The sequence below is a fragment of the Penicillium odoratum genome, assembly GCF_028828045.1.
Source record: "Penicillium odoratum strain IBT 22623 chromosome Unknown utg000004l_segment0_segment0, whole genome shotgun sequence".
Taxonomy (NCBI): Eukaryota; Fungi; Ascomycota; class Eurotiomycetes; order Eurotiales; family Aspergillaceae; genus Penicillium; species Penicillium odoratum.
This window is the reverse complement of record NW_026643146.1, coordinates 2,573,724-2,593,112: the sequence shown is the minus strand read 5'-3', so window position 1 is coordinate 2,593,112 and position 19,389 is coordinate 2,573,724. Positions and strand designations below refer to the sequence as shown.

General features: G+C 48.1%; 5 protein-coding genes across 5 annotated transcripts; all 5 read right to left on the bottom strand.

Moving 5' to 3' along the window:
• Nucleotides 1–1,366: 1,366 nt before the first annotated feature.
• On the bottom strand, nt 1,367–3,112 carry N7520_005242 (uncharacterized protein; the record flags this gene model as incomplete). Its single annotated transcript, XM_057139176.1, has 3 exons — nt 1,367–2,126; nt 2,182–2,949; nt 3,009–3,112. The coding sequence occupies 3 exons, from the start codon at nt 3,110–3,112 to the stop codon at nt 1,367–1,369; spliced, it is 1,632 nt and encodes a 543-aa protein (XP_056997383.1).
• Nucleotides 3,113–3,831: 719 nt separating this feature from the next.
• pex13 (peroxin PEX13) lies at nt 3,832–5,334 on the bottom strand (the record flags this gene model as incomplete). Its single annotated transcript, XM_057139175.1, has 3 exons — nt 3,832–4,607; nt 4,658–5,179; nt 5,283–5,334. The coding sequence occupies 3 exons, from the start codon at nt 5,332–5,334 to the stop codon at nt 3,832–3,834; spliced, it is 1,350 nt and encodes a 449-aa protein (XP_056997382.1).
• Nucleotides 5,335–5,887: 553 nt separating this feature from the next.
• Nucleotides 5,888–7,868, bottom strand: N7520_005240 (ER oxidoreductin; the record flags this gene model as incomplete). Its single annotated transcript, XM_057139174.1, has 3 exons — nt 5,888–6,041; nt 6,098–7,695; nt 7,767–7,868. 3 exons carry the CDS (start codon nt 7,866–7,868, stop codon nt 5,888–5,890), a joined length of 1,854 nt encoding a protein of 617 aa, XP_056997381.1.
• Nucleotides 7,869–9,003: 1,135 nt separating this feature from the next.
• Nucleotides 9,004–10,205, bottom strand: N7520_005239 (intradiol ring-cleavage dioxygenase; the record flags this gene model as incomplete). Its single annotated transcript, XM_057139173.1, has 2 exons — nt 9,004–9,639; nt 9,690–10,205. 2 exons carry the CDS (start codon nt 10,203–10,205, stop codon nt 9,004–9,006), a joined length of 1,152 nt encoding a protein of 383 aa, XP_056997380.1.
• Nucleotides 10,206–11,663: 1,458 nt separating this feature from the next.
• N7520_005238 (kinesin) lies at nt 11,664–16,733 on the bottom strand (the record flags this gene model as incomplete). The annotated part of the gene is made up of 6 exons (XM_057139172.1): nt 11,664–12,179; nt 12,232–12,681; nt 12,880–13,208; nt 13,268–16,380; nt 16,436–16,586; nt 16,646–16,733. 6 exons carry the CDS (start codon nt 16,731–16,733, stop codon nt 11,664–11,666), a joined length of 4,647 nt encoding a protein of 1,548 aa, XP_056997379.1.
• Between the last annotated feature and the right edge of the window lie 2,656 nt (nt 16,734–19,389).

The following is a 19,389-nucleotide window of genomic DNA, read 5'->3' as shown; positions in this document are numbered from 1 at the left end:
GTCACACGGTGTTTGATTTCTTGAAATTCATATACTCGTGCGCCCGGAAAATCAAAATCGTAATATTGAGGTAGAAAAATTCCCCAGAACTAATGAAATATAAAATTCAAGGAATGTTGATAAGATGTCCACCGAGACCCCGAGCTTCAGTCACTGGTCTCGTACAAAGGCGGCCATCGACCTTTGCACTTTCGTCTCCTCCCCCGAAGACTTGTAACATCTTAAGACTCGTTCTCACCGCCTCTATCCTCTCTCACCGCACAACACAGGATGAGGTTCCCATTGTTTCTCTAGACAGGCTCGTTGATGCAAGGAGTCGGATTTGGTCAGGCCCCCCATTTCTTCTTGATGATCTAAGACAAAGCAGATCCTGTTACATCCGTTGTGGGTCTCCAGCGGGCGTTGGCGGCGCTTTATGTTTTATTTCTTTGTTGGGGAATTTAGCGGCGGCCGACGGCGGGTATTGCATCCGAAGGATGATCCATGTAGTTTTGTGGGGACAGGATCTACAGATGATATCCTCAGGATTTATAGACTTCAACTGAGATGTTCTATGAAGATGTTTTCTTGAATTCTATCTCAACACGGAAGACGCAACGGTAAGCGCCCGCGTGGGCTACTTTATGTCGTTACCGTATGCTGCTTTCTCACAGCAGTGTCAATCTGGCATTGTGGCTGCCATTTAATTACTCCCACATACGGGCAGGAGTAATAGTGTTTGCGCTTGTATATGGATTTCTCAGCGGTGCTCTTGTCTCTCTGCTCATGCCATGTGTAGCCAAGGCGGGCAGCCTGGAGACATTAGGGCAACGATCCGGGACGTTTCAGACTGTGGTCGGCATATCTTACTGGACTGCCGATCATGGGCGCCATCCTCAGCGATCGGATAATTGCAAATATATAGGAGTGCATCCATTCTCGGGCCTGTGTTGTCTCGTCGGCTGTTGCTTCTTGGCAGTTTCGACACGTTGCTTATCTGAAGCTCAGAGAGTTGAAAGGTGTAATCTAAAAAATTCAGGGGCTTGCATTCGGTGCCTCAAAATATGTATTTGGGGCACTATTCCAGGTGAATGTTAGTTTTGCAGGCATAAATAAAGGAGATGGACTATCGAGAGTCTTGGGAACGGGGCCAGTGCGTCCCCATGTATCCGCCAAGATCCAAAAGGAAAGGGAATGGCAAGTTGCGAAGCCTTTAATTATTCTTCGTACGTGTCATGACATAGTATGCCACTTGCTGGAGATACTGTATTGCCCAGGCGCAACGATAAGATTTCCAGAGCAAGAAACTCCCTTCTACTTACACGCGTGTTGACTCATACTATACTTGCTCTCTATATCCACCCCCTCTCACACTCCAGAGCCGACCTCATGCCCGAAACGCCGGTGATCTTCCAGGGTCACTTGGCGATGCGCCCCAGCGCGCTTCGAATTTATTAAGCGAAGTTTGCAGCCGAGGATCCGCGGTCACTGATTGATAGTCATAAATATGTGTCAACGCTGCTCGATTAATATACAGACAGCTGGGAGGAAGGTGATCGATTTGATCAAAGGGGACGTGTTCCTGCATCGTGGCAATGTCAATGACCATTTTAGTAATTGTATCCATAGCCTGGTGGGAAGTATTACTCGAGTCATAGGGGCTCGGGGAGTCTCGGGCGCGCGAGCCAAGGAGATGCCAATGAAGAAGAAACAACGCACTATGCGTTCCCGTCAAATTGAAACAATTATTTTCAGAGATAAGATCGGAATCTTGGGGAGGGACAGACCGGATCGTTAGAGCGATTGGAACACAGAATGTTCCATAGTTGCCCCCATGCTGTTCCATCACAAAAGCTAGAAATGACTGCAGTGTTCGATCACATTCAGTTAGATATGTATGTTTCTGGTCCGGATCCGTCATGGATAGACCCTGCAGCACCCCATCCAGGAGCCATGCCGCTTGAGCGCTGCGCCCGAAGCCGCCAACCCCGGGAGAGTCCAGCGCCTGGATCGCGACGCGTGATGTGAGCGCCACCACAGGATTCCTCTGGTCTAGAATGGCGGGTTCGATTGGTAGATAACTATCCTGGGCGGGTATCACGGAGCCCAATGGCTGATCCAAAGTCGCTAGCTCACAAAGGAACGTTCTATGTCGCCGTGAGCCAATGGTCTCATGGGGCGTAGAGAGGACCAAGTACGTACCGCTCACATATGCGGATTCCCCACCAGGTATTTAATTCCTCTTCTTCTATGGTCCAATCGGTCTGCCGCGGAGCATTTCCGGCCAGAGCAGGAATGGATCGTAGCTGGGCTGCATACGCCATCCGCGCATAGCTTCCGATCGTCATAAATGCCTGCTCCGGGTGACCACGGGCATACTCGTAGACCGCTAGCAACAAGCCAGCTTGAATGAGGCGGGTTGTAGGCGCGCAGAGTGTTTGCGCCTGGGCCATAAGGGACTTAATGGCAACGTAGAGTGTCATTTCTTCGACACGGTGGCCCACTTGCGGCCCCAGGAGATCGGCAGAGTCTGTGGAGGGGACAAGTAATGCCATGCATAGCACGAGTAAAGCGAAGTCAGCCTGAACATTGGCCCCAAAAGAAAGCAATTGGACGTGGAATCGCCGTCGGGAGATAATTGGTACGAATGTATGAACACCCTGGAAGTATCGCACACTGATGTCATCAAGATAAAGCCCCGTACTTTCGAGTAACCGCTGAGCCTGGACGCATAGTGTGGACTCGACCGTTGAGATCGACACCCCATGGGGAATCTGCGCGCTGCATGCGAGGCTGTCGAAAAGTAGCTTTGTCGATGCACTGACAGGGTTGCTAGCTCGTAGAGCATCAGCAATTTTCCAGACGTCGCTTTCGGACCGAGGACTGGCTGCGAGTGCAATGGCTGAATCTGCAATTGCTCGATGTCGTGGTCTAGGATTCAAGGCCTGATACAGACAGGGTAGATCATGGCTAAAGGGGGTTGTGCGTCAGCGGGTATTCCCCGAGTCGGAGTAGAAGTAGCATGATACTCAGCGCAATAGCGACAGCGCGGCAGAGACTTGTCACATCGTTTCTTGCGAGCCTTACAGTTGGCGCATACATTAGGAGACTTCAAAGTGGCGGCCGCTGGCATTATTGCTTTAATGAAATTGACTGTGGTGGGTTGGCGAGAAAGGACAGAGATTCGTGTCGGCCGCCGCTAGCACATATACGGTGTATAGTAGTCAAAAGCGGCCACCCCAGAAATGAGTAGCTTGACATTATGGATCAAAAGTAATGTAAAAGAGCATGTGCGTATCATGAACCGGGTTAGATGTGACCCGTGGGACATCGGGTATCTGCGGGATATAAAATTGCGTGACCACATGCATCTACACAGGATGAGTTGTGTATCAATTAACCTACTGCATCAGTATGAAAGTGCTACATAGCGATATCAGATTGCAATCCTTCCAAGGTTGACAATTGTAAATTTGAGAAACTCGGAACGTTTCATAATAAAGACTTCGATTTGTCCAGATGGAACCAAGTAGATGTGAAATGGATAAACCATAAAATGCGTTTCGCCAGTAAGCACAAATCCCAGAGAGTACAGTCGCTAAACCAGTCCTAATCCAGGACAAGAAAAAAAAAATCAAGGTTAAAACAAGGTGAAGATCCAAGCCACATGGATAAAGCAAGGGAAAAGATGGATATTTACAAATGTCCATTGGCCGCGGTCAGATGGGGGATATAATCATAGATAGAGGGTTGTGCTTTTAGCTGGTCAGTAGAGCAGAACAGAAGCAGAAGAAAGCGGTCGTCACAGTTAAAGCTCTAACAGTCCCGGACCCGGGGCAAAATCTATATTTCTCACGAATAGAAGGTGCTCTTCTGGAAACTCTCGGGGGAGATATCGCCCATCTTGCCCTTCAGCTGGGGTGGCTGGTCGTTGGCGGGCTTGGAGATCGCCGAGAGACTTTGCGTGCGGCCTGCAGTGGCTGTGTTGCCAATCTCGCTGCCGGAGGTGATGGCTGCTTGTGAGGGTCGTCGTTGAATGGTTTCCAGGTATGGGCCGGGCAGGTAGCCGACACGTCCGTCACGAGCACGGCAGCGCCACCATTCTGAGGCATTTCCTGTGGGATCGGATTTGCTGAGAACAGCAACTATATCGCCCTTGGTCACGGCGAGATCGATGCCGTTGCTCTCTTGGGTCTCGGGGGAGTAGTCGTAAAGGACTCGACAGAAGTCCAGCTTGGTCGGATCGAGCGAGGCGGACTGCATCTCGCCGTTGGGGCCAATAAGTTGCTGTCGGCGCTTTGCCTCTGCCTCCTGCGACCGGGCGAGAGCCTTGATGAGCTTGGTCATCAGGTAGGGGAGACCGAATACGGCGACAAGGAACATGAAGAACGGTTTCTTGGATGGCTTGGCAGGGGCCGGTGAGCCATCTGGGAGAGTGGCGGGCATAGATCGCCCACCCATGAATGCAGCAAAAGCCGCAGGAGTCAGTGAAGTAGCGTCGGCTGGGGGAGGGCGGCCGGTGAGTTTGGCGATCAATGTTCGGAACCACCGAATGATTGTGAAGATCCCCAGTGCCGAGCCTAAGGTGTTTCTTAATGTTCCGAGCTGTTCTGCGACGGAAATCATAGCTACGAAAGTTAGCTTACATTCACTCACTTCCCAATTGTTAGGGACTCACCGAAAAATGAACTGTGAGTTGCCATGTATGTGCTTTCCAGCATCTGGGCAAAGCCCCCAAATGCCCCGACGATGCTTTCAATCATCTGGAACGTGGCCTGGGTGCTCTGACTAAACGAGTTCGTCAAACTGTTGGGATCATTCGGGTCCTGCCCAGGCATGCCTCCATACATGCCTCCCATACCACCCATACCGCCGTACATCCCTCCCATGCCTCCCATGCCGCCGTAGCCACCATAGCCTCCTCCGTACATGGAGCCCATGGAGCCGAAGCGGGAGTATGGTGAGGAGTAACCGCCCATGCCACCAAGTCCTCCGTAAGGACTGGTACCTAAGCGTGACGCACCATAGGGAGAATAGTTAGAGGCATTATTATTGACGACGGAGTTGAGAGCGCTGGGGCGGGAGGGTAAGTCGGGAGCGTTTGAGGTGGTTGCGGGGTTGTCCGCAGAGGGGACAGTAGTAGTCATCGCAGTCGAAGCAACCGGACTACCAGCGGTGGGCACAGATGTTAATGCGTTACCTGTACATGATGATTAATGAGCATTCGGAGTTCCGATGGAAACGCGATCGCATTAAGGCGATTTAGTTCACCGCTTTGATAAGAATAAGGACGTTGGACTCACCAGTAGCGACACCTGCTCTTTCCCACGGTTTTGGTGGTGACACCGAGGCCATGACTCAATCTAGCGCATCGGGGAGAAGATGGGGAAGGGAAACTGGGGGTGGAGAGCGATGGGGAAAGGGAAGGGAAAAGGCAAAGTTCCAGGTCGCATGTGGCCGGGAGTGGAGAAGCCGAGGATGTCGGCGATTACCGAATACGCCTAGGTTATCAACCTTGTATGTTAAGTCGCCACAAGAACTTTAGTATAGGTCATGAAATAATTCCTTCACTCGGTATCTGATATTCTTCTCTCATTGATCATTCATTTCTAAATTATGGTAGTGCGGGGTGAAATCTCTGAAGTGGCGAATCTAAGTAGCGGTACGGAGTACTTTTGATCATTGTACCCGAATAAGTATGTAGTTCCGAGGGAGAATATACGATAATAAGTTATTAATGTATGTATATCAGAGTTTCTGCATAAACAATTGCCTGACTCTAGTACAGTCGAAAGTCAATATAAAAACAGTGAAGCCACTGATGCAAATAAAATCCCAGCCCCAAATACCACTTTCAACGCCAGATACAATGGTCGCTATATACAACAAATGCGTATGCTCAAATGGATCAGAGTTCCCTATCATGAACAGACCTATCACCGACAGATCGGCGTAAGGGGTCATCTGCGCCAGGAGCCTTCAACTTCCACTGACGAGGAGGAACTGGCAAACCCAACCAGTAAGCCCAGCCTCGCGAGATTTCGGAACTCAAAATGCCATAGCTATTCACGTCAGCGATACTGTCTTTACTTTGACTGGTAAATGGGAAACAACTTACCAGGTACGAGGGATTCCTATCCAACTCTTCACGACATACAGCGTCGTGTCGCGAAGCACGGTCCATTCGGTTACCAATTCATCATAGGCAGTGGGATTCTCGGGACGAGCTGGGTATTCCCAGGGCTTGCGTCCCTCCACCTTTTGACCTCCGTGGTACCATTCGCTGTCATCAGAGTCCTCATAGTACAAATTACCAGCACCATCATGGAATATACGTCTGGGTTCTTCTTTGTCTGGCTTCACCTCAGCCAGCTTGGGGGCCAAAGGAGCGTAATGATGGAGCGGGAAAGCATGTTCCTGCCCCGCTTCAAGGGCTTCGTGGAAGCTACGCGCGGCGGCGATACTATGAGAGATACGGCCCAGGGTGTTGACCAAAGAAACCAGTTCGGTACGGCGCAGAGGTGGGTTCTCGCCGTTCTTGGTCTCGTCGTACTCGAATAGAACCTTCAAGGCGGTTCCGTATCCGTTGACCTGAAGTTTACCCCACAGGCGGCACTTGTCACAGCCCACACAGTCCATGAGTCGGCTGACGTTCCGGAATCGGTTTCGGAAGTCGTCTTTCAGACCGTGGGCGATGGGATCTTGGAACATGAGTTCCTCGTCAAAGATGCGAGGAGGGCGCGCCAGAATTTCCGCAAGTTGGTTGACTCGCTGCTTGGTGTCGAAATCCTGGACAGGGTCGCTGGTACAGAAGGTGTAGCCTTGCAGGTGTTTGCGCAGCTTGGCCACGGCGCGTGAGACAAGGGCGTAGTTGAAGTACATGTTGGAGATACGCTCCGGGTGGTCATGCAGCCGTTCCTTATAGCACTGCATATTCGGCTGCCACTGGCCAGTCGTCTGGTTCAAATAATCCCAGCAGAGGTGGGTCGAAATGGAAGCGTGCATGCCGCTGATAAGACGGTGAAAGACTCGCTTCTCCAAGCACTCGTTGTCCAATGGCAGGCCGTCTAAGCGTTGCGACTCCTTCTGCATTACGTTGCGGAAATCAGATGCTGCCTGGAGTCCGCCTATGGGCATGCCGAGGGATTGCTCCTCCGGCTCCTCCGAAGCCTTGATGAAACAATTCTCGCGGTAGATGGCGTCCCATACTTGGTGCGCACCAGGTCCGGAGTATCCGGTGAATCTTTCAGGGTTGTCCACCAAGCTCACGTAGTCGCCTTTGCCAGCGGAACCCTCGTCTTCGGGGACACAGTAGTCCCGGTCGTCACATTCGTCGTCATACTCAACCACACAACTTTCCCCAACGCCTTCTCCGAGCATACCCTGGAGGGGCCGCTCCTTGGGACGTTCCGCCTGTACCTTGCGTGGCGGGTGGTTGGCTTTCGGACCCTCCAGCTTGCTCAGTTCCTCCGAGCGCCAGGTAAGCGGGATGTCCTCCTCTGACTCTATCGTATTCACAGAGCATGCAATATTGCCACACATGCTATTGGCATCGGACCAAAACGGACATTCTTTGTTAAACAGATTCAATCGGTAATATGAGAAGAAATCGGTTTCGGTGGTCAGGGATTGTAGGAGTAAGTAAACTTCGTCGTTAAGATTGTTGATAGTGCCATAGGAAACACACGCATCTGTGACCATAGCTGAAGGATCAAACTACAGCATTCATGAAAATGTCAGCAAATCAACCCCGTAGTTTCGCCCCCGAGCACCCGAGACCAACTTACAGCGCATTTCGCCGTGTCAAGTTCTTGCGAGACATGACTAGCATCAGCTAGACTCGCAAAGGCGAAGACAGCCGCGTAAAACAGCTTTGCCGCGGAACGCATATTGTGGACCATTAGAGAGAGTGTAGTGTATGAAGAAAACAGAACGCGGAGAGCGGAGACCGCGGCGATTGTATGCGCTATGTGACGCAAAGCAAAAATCTCGCCGACAATGCAAAATCAAGTTGCGGGTGCGTCGCGCAGATCGGATAGTAATCACAGATTCCGATTCATGTCACGGAATAATTGTTGGCTTATAAAGAAAGTTCAAGGGAAGTGGACAATCTGGCCTTCGGTGGCGGATTTCTTTATCATTCGGTCCGATCGACGCCAAGAAGTGGTCTGATGAATTCTGATTGGCGGGAGTATGACCCCATATTATGTGATATAAATAGTCTTGATCGAATTGCTTGTATGACAGATTCAGTCAGTTCAAATATTAAGGATGTTGAAGACCAGCCTATTCATGATTACACGTATTGTTTCACAAAAAATTAAATAAATCCAAGTTTGTACGACAAAATGCCCTTTATACTGTGATAGTATGTCTGCAAGGGCTGATTATTAATCCATCGTCCTACATGCCAATGCATAACATTAACTAGTTGCCTAAACTGGTATATCATGGAGATCTTAGGTTTGTGTTGATCAATTCAACTTTTACTTTATTGAAGGGCACTGGTGAAATATATTTTCGTTTAGTATGTGCTCCATGGGGTTTATGAAATGAAGCCCAATCGAAGAGGATTAGCATAGTTGGTTGTGTATTACTTAATTAATTGATCGGTGATTATTCATCCACGGAGAGAAGGGACATTTGAAGGCGCACGTGTTCAAGACTAGACAAGTGCGACCTAACTTGTCCCTAGTAGGTAAGCCTGTCAAATGGCACTATCCTTGAATACACGGAATATGTATTTTGGGTAATTGGATACATAATAGTAAGGCTGATATTGTTCATTGACTAGTATCTGAAGAATATTGAAACTTGCTTGACAAGCACATCTTAATGCAAAATTGATCATACTCCGCACAAGAGTGCGAAACGATATGTTCCAAGAATCAATATAAAACATGATATTGCCTAAGCTAACGTGTACCAGAAAGCAGGATTTGAAACACAATGTCAAGCTGTAATGACAGGACGACCAAACAAGTTACTTAAAAAGCACAGGGAGTGGGAAATTCAACTTGGCCTTCAGTGACCGCCAGTGCCACCAGAGCCACCAGCACCGCTGGAGCCGCCAGAGTTACCAGAACCACCAGAGCTAGAACCAGAACCAGAACCCGAGCTGGAACCAGAGCCCGATCCAGAGCTTGAGGAGCTGCTGACAGCCTCCCCACCAGAGGAAGTGTACTCAAAGCTATAGGTAGGAGTATACTCGGCCGTGGTATCAACGGCAATGGTAATCCAGCCAAAGATTCCGTCAGAGACATCATCACCAATATACACATACTCGAAAACAGGGTCGGAGGTGCTATCCTCAGTCTCGACGGCAAACACCCGGTCTTCCTCATTGGTGGTCAGTTCAATAGTATTGGTGCTGTACGGGGAAGTGGCCTCGACGATCGAGACAAGGCTCTGATCCCAGAACAACTGGCCAATATGGGGGACTGTACCACCACTCAATGTGCCATTGGCGAGCACGGTAGCATCCAGATGCAGGACCACGTGGTGGTGATTGGTACGACCGGAATAGTGACCGGGGAAGATGGATTCGAAGGTGGCAACACCATCTGAGTCGGTCTCCTGGAGACCACGAAGGAAGATCTTGTCCAGATTGCCGGTGTCTGCGGTGTTACCGTTGCCACTGGAAACTACACCGGAGTAGACCTTATGCGGTTAGCATAGAAATGACGGGGTGAAGGATGGATTAGACATACTCCAGTCGAGTTGCAGTTCCAGATATCCCAGTAAGCTCCTTCGATAGGCTCACAGGTGCTGACGTCCAAGAACTGAGCCTCCAGGACAATGGGCACTCCCTCTTCGTCATCACGCACATTCTCACGGATCAACTCACCCGGAACATAGAAGGGGCCAACTTCTCCCTCGGGGTTGAGCACACAGGTACCACTGTCGGAGAATACAGTAGTCTCATCACTGTCGACGGTTATATCCGTTCCAGTATACAAATGAGAGGTGTCTAGAATTGTGGTGGTGTCCCTCTTGGACTTGAGCTGGCGGCGATACTTTTCGAGAGTAGCTTTGCGCCGAGCTTCGGCGCGGGCATTAAGACCAGAGGCCTCGCGCTTCTCTGCGCAATTGGCCAAGTCTCGACGAACCCGAGATTTGAATTGCTGAACGCCTATGTCGCGACGTTCCTCCTCATGGCCAGGGTGACTAAGTGCTACTGTGGCTAGGCCAACAGTAGCGAGTACCATCACAGATTGAAAATGCATATTGAAGAAGAATGATGAGGCTTGCCGAGACACCTGGGTGGGAATTGTGTTCAAAGTTGCTGTGAAGAAGAAAGATCCAGTGTCAAGCCCATTTTATAAGTCTCGCCGTCACCAAGATTGCTTATTTTCCTTTCCTCATTCGTGGCTTTGAACAAGTAAGATCCCGTAATGAAACAGCCATCTAGATCATGCTCCCCGCAGAAACAGAGGAATATTGTGCCAAATACAGTGCCATGATGCAATTCCATTGCGCCGACGAAGATGAATTGCGTACGTCTTCTCTTGGCTGTGCTCCCCCGGGCTAACTTAGCTCCTTTCGATGAGCCTACTAGGGACGGAGATTTGGGAGGAGTAATGCAAACCTTCATCACAGACTTGACATCAGCCACGGGCAGATCTCCGGGGAACTTTGTGACAAGCAGGAAATAAAGAATATGCCACCCACCGGCGCAATGACGGACGCCACTTGCTTTTCCAACACGCTCCGTCTCTAGAATATGGAATGAGATAGTCCACCTGAATGACCAAGCCGACGTGCAGAAAACTAACCAAAAATCAACACGGCTTGCATGATGCTCAACATTTTCCAAAACATGGAGGACCCCGCGCGCCAAGATCTTCATGAATTTCCTATATGGGGTAGTAATAGACTATGGCTGTAATAAATTAAATACCGAAGGCACTTACCAGGTTAGTTTCTATTCTCCCAAACGGAAATTATAGTACGTCAAAGTCAAGCTAAATTACTCTTTGCATGAGTGCCAAGCCGGTAATTTCGACTTAACGCAGCATCAATAGCCCAACCAATTACCTATAGAATATTAACAATCCAAAGTGCCCAGCTGTCGGGAAGGGACTCAGGAGCCAGAACTCTGCAGGTCTTCGCTCGGGGAACGCGTCAGCCTCTTCTCAGTCCAATAGTGCCAAGAAATGTGGTAAACGCCCTGTGACGGCTTCGCTCCGTGCCAAGGTGATCATCAGTTTGATGAAGAAAAAAAAACCAATCATTTTGTGGTATCGGGTTTCCGGCGCAGGAGTTGTGGGCGTGGGCGATCATTCTCTTACTCCATTCTCCCCGCCTCCGCCGGGCTGCTGTTCTTGGCACGGAGGCGCTGGGAATTGACTTTATGCGGAGTTGTGCAGTTCCTGTCTAACTTAATTCTGGGGGAATATTTGGTCCGAGTCATCGCTGAGAGCAAGCCGGCTGTCGGCTCAGGACAAGGGATATGTGATACGTGGACTGGAAGCAGAAGAGGGAAGATTTGTCTGAGGTATGAAAGAGGACAAAGGACAGAAAGTGAGAAAGACCAAAACAGATGGAGGGTCATAATACAAAGATCAATCCTTTGCCATGAGACTTTGAAGTTGAGTAGTTGAAAAACTCCTGTACAAACTCCCTAAACAGGCTTTATCAGTGAAGTTATAATTTCCCGCACCTTGCTCCATCTAGATGATCCTTCAGTGGCTTTGAGGAGATGGGTCAAAGCCTGGTGAGCTGAAGATAATGTATCCCCAAAATGGAACCAACATGAGTGACAAAGTAGGAAGAACAGAGGCATTTTGTAGATCCCCGTGGTGGCCCCATTGGAATAACCAGGCGAAGAAAAAATAAATCGACGGAGTCATAAACAGAAAACTGTAGAATACCAACATGAACACTGAGCGAATCTCGAAAACGTACAGCCCCCAGAAAACCTCACGTGAGTAATCTCTTTCCTCCATTACACTATCACGCTTGGGAAGAAGATTGACATGCTCATCGAATGTATCGTTCAGCTCTGCTGTTGAGAATATCTTGGCTAATCTTCGAAATGTGATAAAGTGCCACGCTTGGTCCTCGAAAAAGTGCCTGAATTGATGTGGAGACATTGGTGGCACAGGATCCAAAGGTTTCGGGCGATAATGATAGGATGGCTCGTCGCTAGGGTATTCTTTCTTCAACGGCTCGTATTTGGACCATGCAAACCTTGTGCACTGCACAATATTAGCGACAGAGGTATGATATTTATATGTCCATCTTCTGTACCTTGTAGAATTCACAATGAGAATACTTGGAAATCCCAAACCATTCAAGCAGGAATCCGCGCCGAGAATAATACGTCGCTCGCATCCAGGTAAAAAAGGTATAGTCTGTCATAGTCTTGACTGATGTTTGGGAAAGGCAAAAAGAGTCCCAAAACCAATGCTTCATGACGAGGAAAATGTGAAGATCAGGCTTATCTTCCTCGGGCGTGGTTGGACGATTGAAGACCTTATATGAGTGCGTTGGGGTGCGACCCCAACTGGAATTCTGATGATTCTGAGCTGTATCTTGATCGGATTGACCTGGAACACTGGGGTATGAGTCCTGTGACGATGAAGCCATTTGTGATGATGGACTGGCCGCGGCATTTGACTGAGCAAGAGTTTTGGAAGCACCAGTAACGCGTTTCGCAAAAGAGAGAGGCACTTTAGCCCAGCGAAGCTCGCCACAGGTCTAAGGAAGTTTATTTTTAGACGTTTCTCACAAAATATTGATGATATGACTTACACATTTCCAGTGCAAACGTGCCTCCCCTCTAGCCAGGGGACATATATATGGAATGAGGGGCCACCAGTCCCACGTCTCTGCCGTGAATCTCTCCCATCTGCCTTTTATGCTGTTTACCACTGACGGTGCGTCATTGAGACTTACCAAAATCTGATCAACGGCAATGTGTTGCAGCTCGCTAACTACCACTTCAAGATCTCGTAGCAGCTCAGGCGTGAATCTTTTGAGTCGACGTTCCTTGGTAATCCATTTCATCAACTTGGAGCGAAGAGAGGGATAAACAAAATCAAAGAACTTCCTTTCCATGACTTGGAATGCATTGGATGTAAACAAAAAGTCCTCAAGCCTTTGAATATCGTCGAGTATTGTGGCCTCCTGAACTTCGAATTCATCTTCACTCATGCCCGACTCGGACTCGGACTCGACCTCCTCAATGCGCGAAAGTTCATCTAGAGTCTCAGCATTTGGAGGACCTGTTGAAGGTTTGGTGTATACTGTCGGCTCAATTGGATTCCTTCGAGACTTCAAGTACTCTTCAATCTTGGCCCTGGAGCTGGCCACTTCAAGATGTCCAGCGTTGAATACACAGCACCAGGGATGTTCACTATTCCAGGACTCTGCAATATTCGACTAGCGATTCTGGAAGATGCGCTTCGCACAAATTTGATGGTATTGGCATGTTCACCAGCTTGAGCGCCTTGGCCCAAATGAGATGCAAAAAGTCGAAGAAGCCTCCGGAGGTTTCTATGAACCCGCCCTCTCGGTATCTGTCTCTCCAAAAGTGCAGACTTGCAGAGATTTTGAAAGTTTTCATTCTTTAACAAGGATGCAGTAAGTACCTCGACACCGGTCATTGCAATGGGCTGATCTAGTGTGGGGTTTGTAGAGACACTTGCTGTATATGAGAAAGAACTGATGACAGAACCAGAATCTGAAAAGTCAGATAAAGAGTCGTCCAAATTGAATTTCTCTTCTGCCAGATTCTGCCGAGCAAATTGGTTGAGCAGCTTGATCGCTTTCAGGGTTTCCGGGTGATCTTCTCGGAATATTTTCATTCGTATATTTTTTACCATTCTCTCGAGCGTTTCGGCCTTGTTCCATTCTTGTTTTCCGAAGGCAATTAACGCTAGATTTTCCATGCTATTTACCGTTTCAGGATGCTCTGGGCCTAGAACTCTCTGGTAAGAACCCATGGCTCGCGAGAGTATATCTTCGGCATCATCTAGTCGGCCTTGGCTTCTATAGATCGATGCCAGAGCGTTCATATTTGAGAGCACTGTTGGATGGTCCATGCCAAGTACTTTTTCACCTCTGGCGAGTGCATCGACCTGCAGGGATTCAGCAGTATCCAGCTGGCCTTGCTCAAGGTAAATTGAAGCCAACTTTCGCATACAATGAAGCGTATCTGGATGTTCTTGACCAAGCTGCGCTTTCTGAGACTTTAAGACTCGAAGTAGGAGCTCCTCGGCCTCAGCCATCCTTACTTGACTTTGATAAGTCAAAGCCAGATCGCTCATTCTTGAAAGCACATCTGGATGCTCTCGACCGAATAAATTTTGGCTGGTCTGAAGCGCACGCTTTTGTAAGCGTTCAGCATCTTCAAATCGACCTTCGTTCCAGTATGTTGTCGCCAAATTGGTCAAACTTGTCAAGGTATCCGGATGATTATGACCAAAAAGCTTTTCACGAGCTTTGAGGACTTCAGTCTGCAGTGCTTGCGCTTCCGTCCATCGACCTTGATTTCGATAATTAGAGGCAAGATTCTCCATGCTCCCTAGCGTATTTTGATGGCCTCGTCCTTGCAGATTGACGTAGCTCTCGAGCACCTGTACGGATAGAGCTTCGGCGTCCACTAATCGGCCTTGGTCGCGATATACCAATGCGAGATTATTCATGCTGGTCAAAGTGTCCGGGTGCTGGGGTCCAAGCAAATCTACGCGGGCATCGAGAACCTCTTTTCCTAGTATTTCTGCGTCTCGCCACCGTCCTTGATTCCAGTAGGTTGTTGCAAGGTTGTTCATGCTGGTGAGAGTATCTGGATTGTTTGGACCAAGTGACTGTCTTCGAACCTCAAGTATTCGAGATTGAAGTGATTCTGCCTCTTGCCATCGACCTTGATTCCAATAAGTCAAGCCTAAATTGTTCATACTTGTCACAGTGTCCAGATGCTCTGGTCCAAACCTTTCTTTTCGTATCCCAAGAACCTTCAAATTCAAGACCTCTGCTTCCTGCCAGTGGCCTTGATGCCATTTTATCAAAGCTAGATAATCCATAGCAGTGAGTGAAGTGCGATTTTCCGCTCCTAGGGCTCGAGTAGAACGTGGAATAAGTGACTCCGCTAGGTTTTCAGCCCTTTTCAATTCACGTTCTAGAATGTATGCTCGGATGAGCGTCATGCAGGAATCCATGGTTTTCTGGTCATCTTGGCCAAGCAAACGCTCTCTAACCTCCATTGCCTTCCTAGCCATCTCCTTCATGTCCAAGGTGCCTCCAATCACTGTCGCATACTGCGCACCTTTTTGAAGAAGTTCAGCCCACTCCAGGAGTGATTCCTCCGAGCTTGAGTTTGGGAGCTGTGCCATTGCTGCTTTCAGGTGTGGGAATAAGGATTGGCATTTCTTTCGGTTCCCTGTATCAAGTCCAATTGTTGGAAACTCGCGAGAAAGATTTATGACGAACTGTTTCCTCCATTGCTCAATCTGGCCGTGCTCTTCAAGCCGAATTTTTATTTCATGCTGTAACAATTCATGAATGAAAAACGTTTGTCTATTTTTGCCGATCACAACTAGAGAATTCTTTTTGAGCATGTAGAAATCACTCTCAAAAGTGTCATCTGCATTTCTGTCCACTTCATTACTGCTTCGTTTCAGCAAGCTTTTTGTGAATCCGTTCGGATCAAAGAAGCTCATCAAAAATAGTAGGTTCATGGACGCTGGGCATGTGTCTTGTAGATTATCGAAAGAAATTCGAATGGCAGATCTGAATCCAGTGGGTGGAGAGTCTACTTCATGGCTTAGGGAATTCCTCTGATGCTCCTGGAGAATTTCAAGGAACCGCGTTGCCTCAAATAGACTGTATCGAGATATGATGCATCTAGCAACGTGCACGATTGTGAGTGGATGATAACCAGCAGCTCGTATAAGCATCTTGGCTTCGTTTTGCATGAATGCAGACTCCAGTAGTAAATTTTCCAGTAGAGCCAAAGCAAGTGGCTCGCTCATGGTGTTAACTTGAATGGTATTGCATTTGTCGATGCTTCTAGATATTTCACGATTTCGAGTGGTCATAAGAATTGTACCTCGAATATCTCGGGATTCAAATGATCGAAAAATACTCTTCAAAGCATTGTATTCATCATTCGTTCCATCCTCATTCGCTGCTGGCGGTGAGGTACGAAGGATGTCTCCATTCATAATGTCGTCCAAAATAAGAACCCAATTCTGCTTCCAGTCCTGGATCCAATTTTGCACAAGCTGGAAAATATTTGTATCAGGCTGACTGCGATGAGGAATTCTGAGAAAATCGGCAAGATCGCGGTAGCTTTGTTCCAAACGGGCTGTATTACTCGCGCATACCCAGAAGACCCGTGTGTCTGGTGATCGATCGAGAATTTGATAACAGTATTCTAAGGCAAGCTGCGACTTCCTTCTCGACATTAGGATTCTGCATGACCTAACGTATTCCCAGATTATTAACTCACCCGACTCCCCCCATGCCAACAAGTGCCGCTTTTGACCCCGGCACGGAGAGCTTTTCATGAAGCTGATCCAAAATGAATTGATCGGCAATGAACTGAGTATTGCGGGAAAAAGGTATCGAAACATTGGGATTCAGGGGCGAGTCGTCATCCCCTAGAATACACGGCAATCAATTAAAATAAGCCAGGCTTACAGGTTTCGGTTGAACTTACCCGACGGCATATGGAAAGTGGGATTGATGAAGCCGTTGTTCACACCCACTTGAAAGCCGGCATTGGACCCCCCAAATGAAATAGACATGATAGTTATGAGGTGCGCCAGCTACTAAATATTTGAGTCTTGGGGTGGTTTTGGAAGCGGGGTGGGGTTAAACTACTCTGCTTCAGTTAAGGAAAGAATACAGCCCCTCAATCCTTCGTCAGGTGACGTGAGAATACCTGTAATTGGGCGGAGGGAACGAGAGAGGTCTATCAACAACAGGACAAGAAGACCAAGGGCCTAGAAAAATAAGGCCCCAATATCAACACCTGCCGGCTTCCCCTCGTGCCAATATGCGTTGGCGGTCTTCCTTTTACCATACCTGTGCTACAAGAATAAATATCTCTTCCATAGCTATAATATAAATACAAGTTGGGTGGCAAGAAAGTACAGGGATGTATGTGACGAGCCACTTGGTCTACATATCATGTGTGACTCCAAAATAGCCGACCGTCACAATCAGCCCCAAGCAATTGGAATAGCCAATCAAAAATATTGTGGCGCTTGCCTTAATGAGTATCTATCGCCGCAAGATTAAAATTTGGAATTAAAGTGAGCATCATGTCTCTCGTATATGCATGTAAGCTTGGTATCCAATGTGGTCTTTTCTTCAAGCACAGCAATCTATTCTCTACAAGGCTTCTCAAGAATATTGGAACGTTTCAAGTCGGTCCATAGCTCTTTTTCACTCTGTACAGTACTATTCTTCAATATTATTCGTATCTCGACCCTCTATTTACTTAACCTCAGCAGAAACCTAGTGAAAATATTGCGTTCACTCTTTCCAACCCACGTCATTGAATGGTCGACGTAACTTACAATACGGTCGGAAATGTCGAATACTGTAGTTTATAGGAACCTGCAATAGTAGTACACATGATACGGTAACCCCAGGTCCCTCCATCATGGCTCATCAATCTCTAATGCGACCTCTGAAAGTGATCAGTCTCTTATCTGACATTAGATGACAGCTCATGATTGGACTACCCTGGAGGCAAAATAAGGGTCTGCCAGGGCAGCCGAGGCGATGACTGGCTATTGGCAGGCCCATTCGGATACCTTCGCGAGATCATTTGCTTTTCCCCTTCGCTTTGGCTTCTATTTCCTACCTTTAAGATTCAGCTCCATTTTCCAGGCACATTAGGCTGATTCGCCTCATGTGGATCACAAACCAGACATTGGGGTTATAACGAGACGGCCCACCATCCATATATCTTCTTCTACTTCTCCATTGTTTTGTATTTTGCAATATTTCTCATTTTCGTTCCTGTATATAAAAGGCCTATCATGGAGCAAATACATGCACCTTTACCTACACCGCTCCCTGACCCGGCCAATGTGGCTAGAATGCTTTCGCGACGAGCGGGTGAATATGCAACTTGCGGCTATTGGAATGGGGATAGTAGTATTACCTCCCTCTCCGCTAGATGTTCCCTATATCGTGAAACTAACGCATCAAAGCTGAGCCGATTATGTGCTCCGTGGGCTCATCATGCGCCTCAGATGTATCTCATCGAGTGCGCGGGTGCTGCAACAGTCTGGACGGTTGTGTGATGCCGATCACCTGCTATTCTCAAAGCGACGTGAAAAACGGCGCTTGCGATAGTTCTTGTCAGCTGAACACGTCTGTACTAAAATGGTAAGCACGGTTGCTTGATCTCTTGTAGACACATCTACTTTTTTTTCTTCTATCCTAGTACGACTGATGTTAATTTCAACGAGTGCATGACTATCCTATGGCAAGAAGATACGCCCATGACTGGTTTCGAATGTGCTGCTGAGCAACTCTATCGCACTGCATATATGTCCTATTCTGGCGAATCTGGCTCAGCCTCCACAGCAACCAACCCATCTTCGAGCGATACATCATCAGGTACGGAAGTACTTACTTCAACCTCCTCATCTTCCTCGGAACACAATTCGAGTAAAGGGCACATAAAAAGTATTGTCGGGGGTACCGTCGGGGATGGCCTATTGCTGATTTTACTCGTCACTTCTTGCCTTTATAGAAAGAAGATCCAAGGCTGGATTCGCAAACCTTTTTCGCGAAGAAATTCCGACTGGCGACGAGTAATTGATCCTCAAGTAAATCACCCACCTCGCGCTCACCTAGGCCAGTCGGGTGCCTATTCAGCACCACGGAGCATCGAGCTCAGACGTTCCATTAAGCGTAAGAGACAAGAAGAGTTCAATTACAAATCTTTCGAGTTTTTTGACGACCAAACCGTCCCGGAAGATCCTTCTGTTGGAGGGTAGTTATCTCTTGCTACAAAGACTATTCTATTTTGCCTCTAACTCTGAAAATTATAGGGTCTCCAAATATCAAAAATGGGAGATGGACTTCAGAGAAGTGTACAGCCGATTCATCGAAAATCCACCTGCACACCGAGTCAAAGTCGCTCTTCTTGACACCGGGATCGATGACACACATCAAGATATATATGCAAAAATTGAGAAAATTAGGGGCGTTACAATTGGACGAGAGAGAGCTACGAGCAGGACACACATAAAGTACTCGACTCCCATGGTCATGGCACCCTCACGGCAGGTCTACTTCTCAACTACGCACCAAATGCGGAATTATTAGTTGCTAATATTTCGAATGGAAAGTCTGTTAGTCCTTTGTTAATTGCAAATGTATGTGTTCGTGCTCTCCTCTTTTTAAGGAACGACTGATCCTTATTACCTGGTGCAGGCC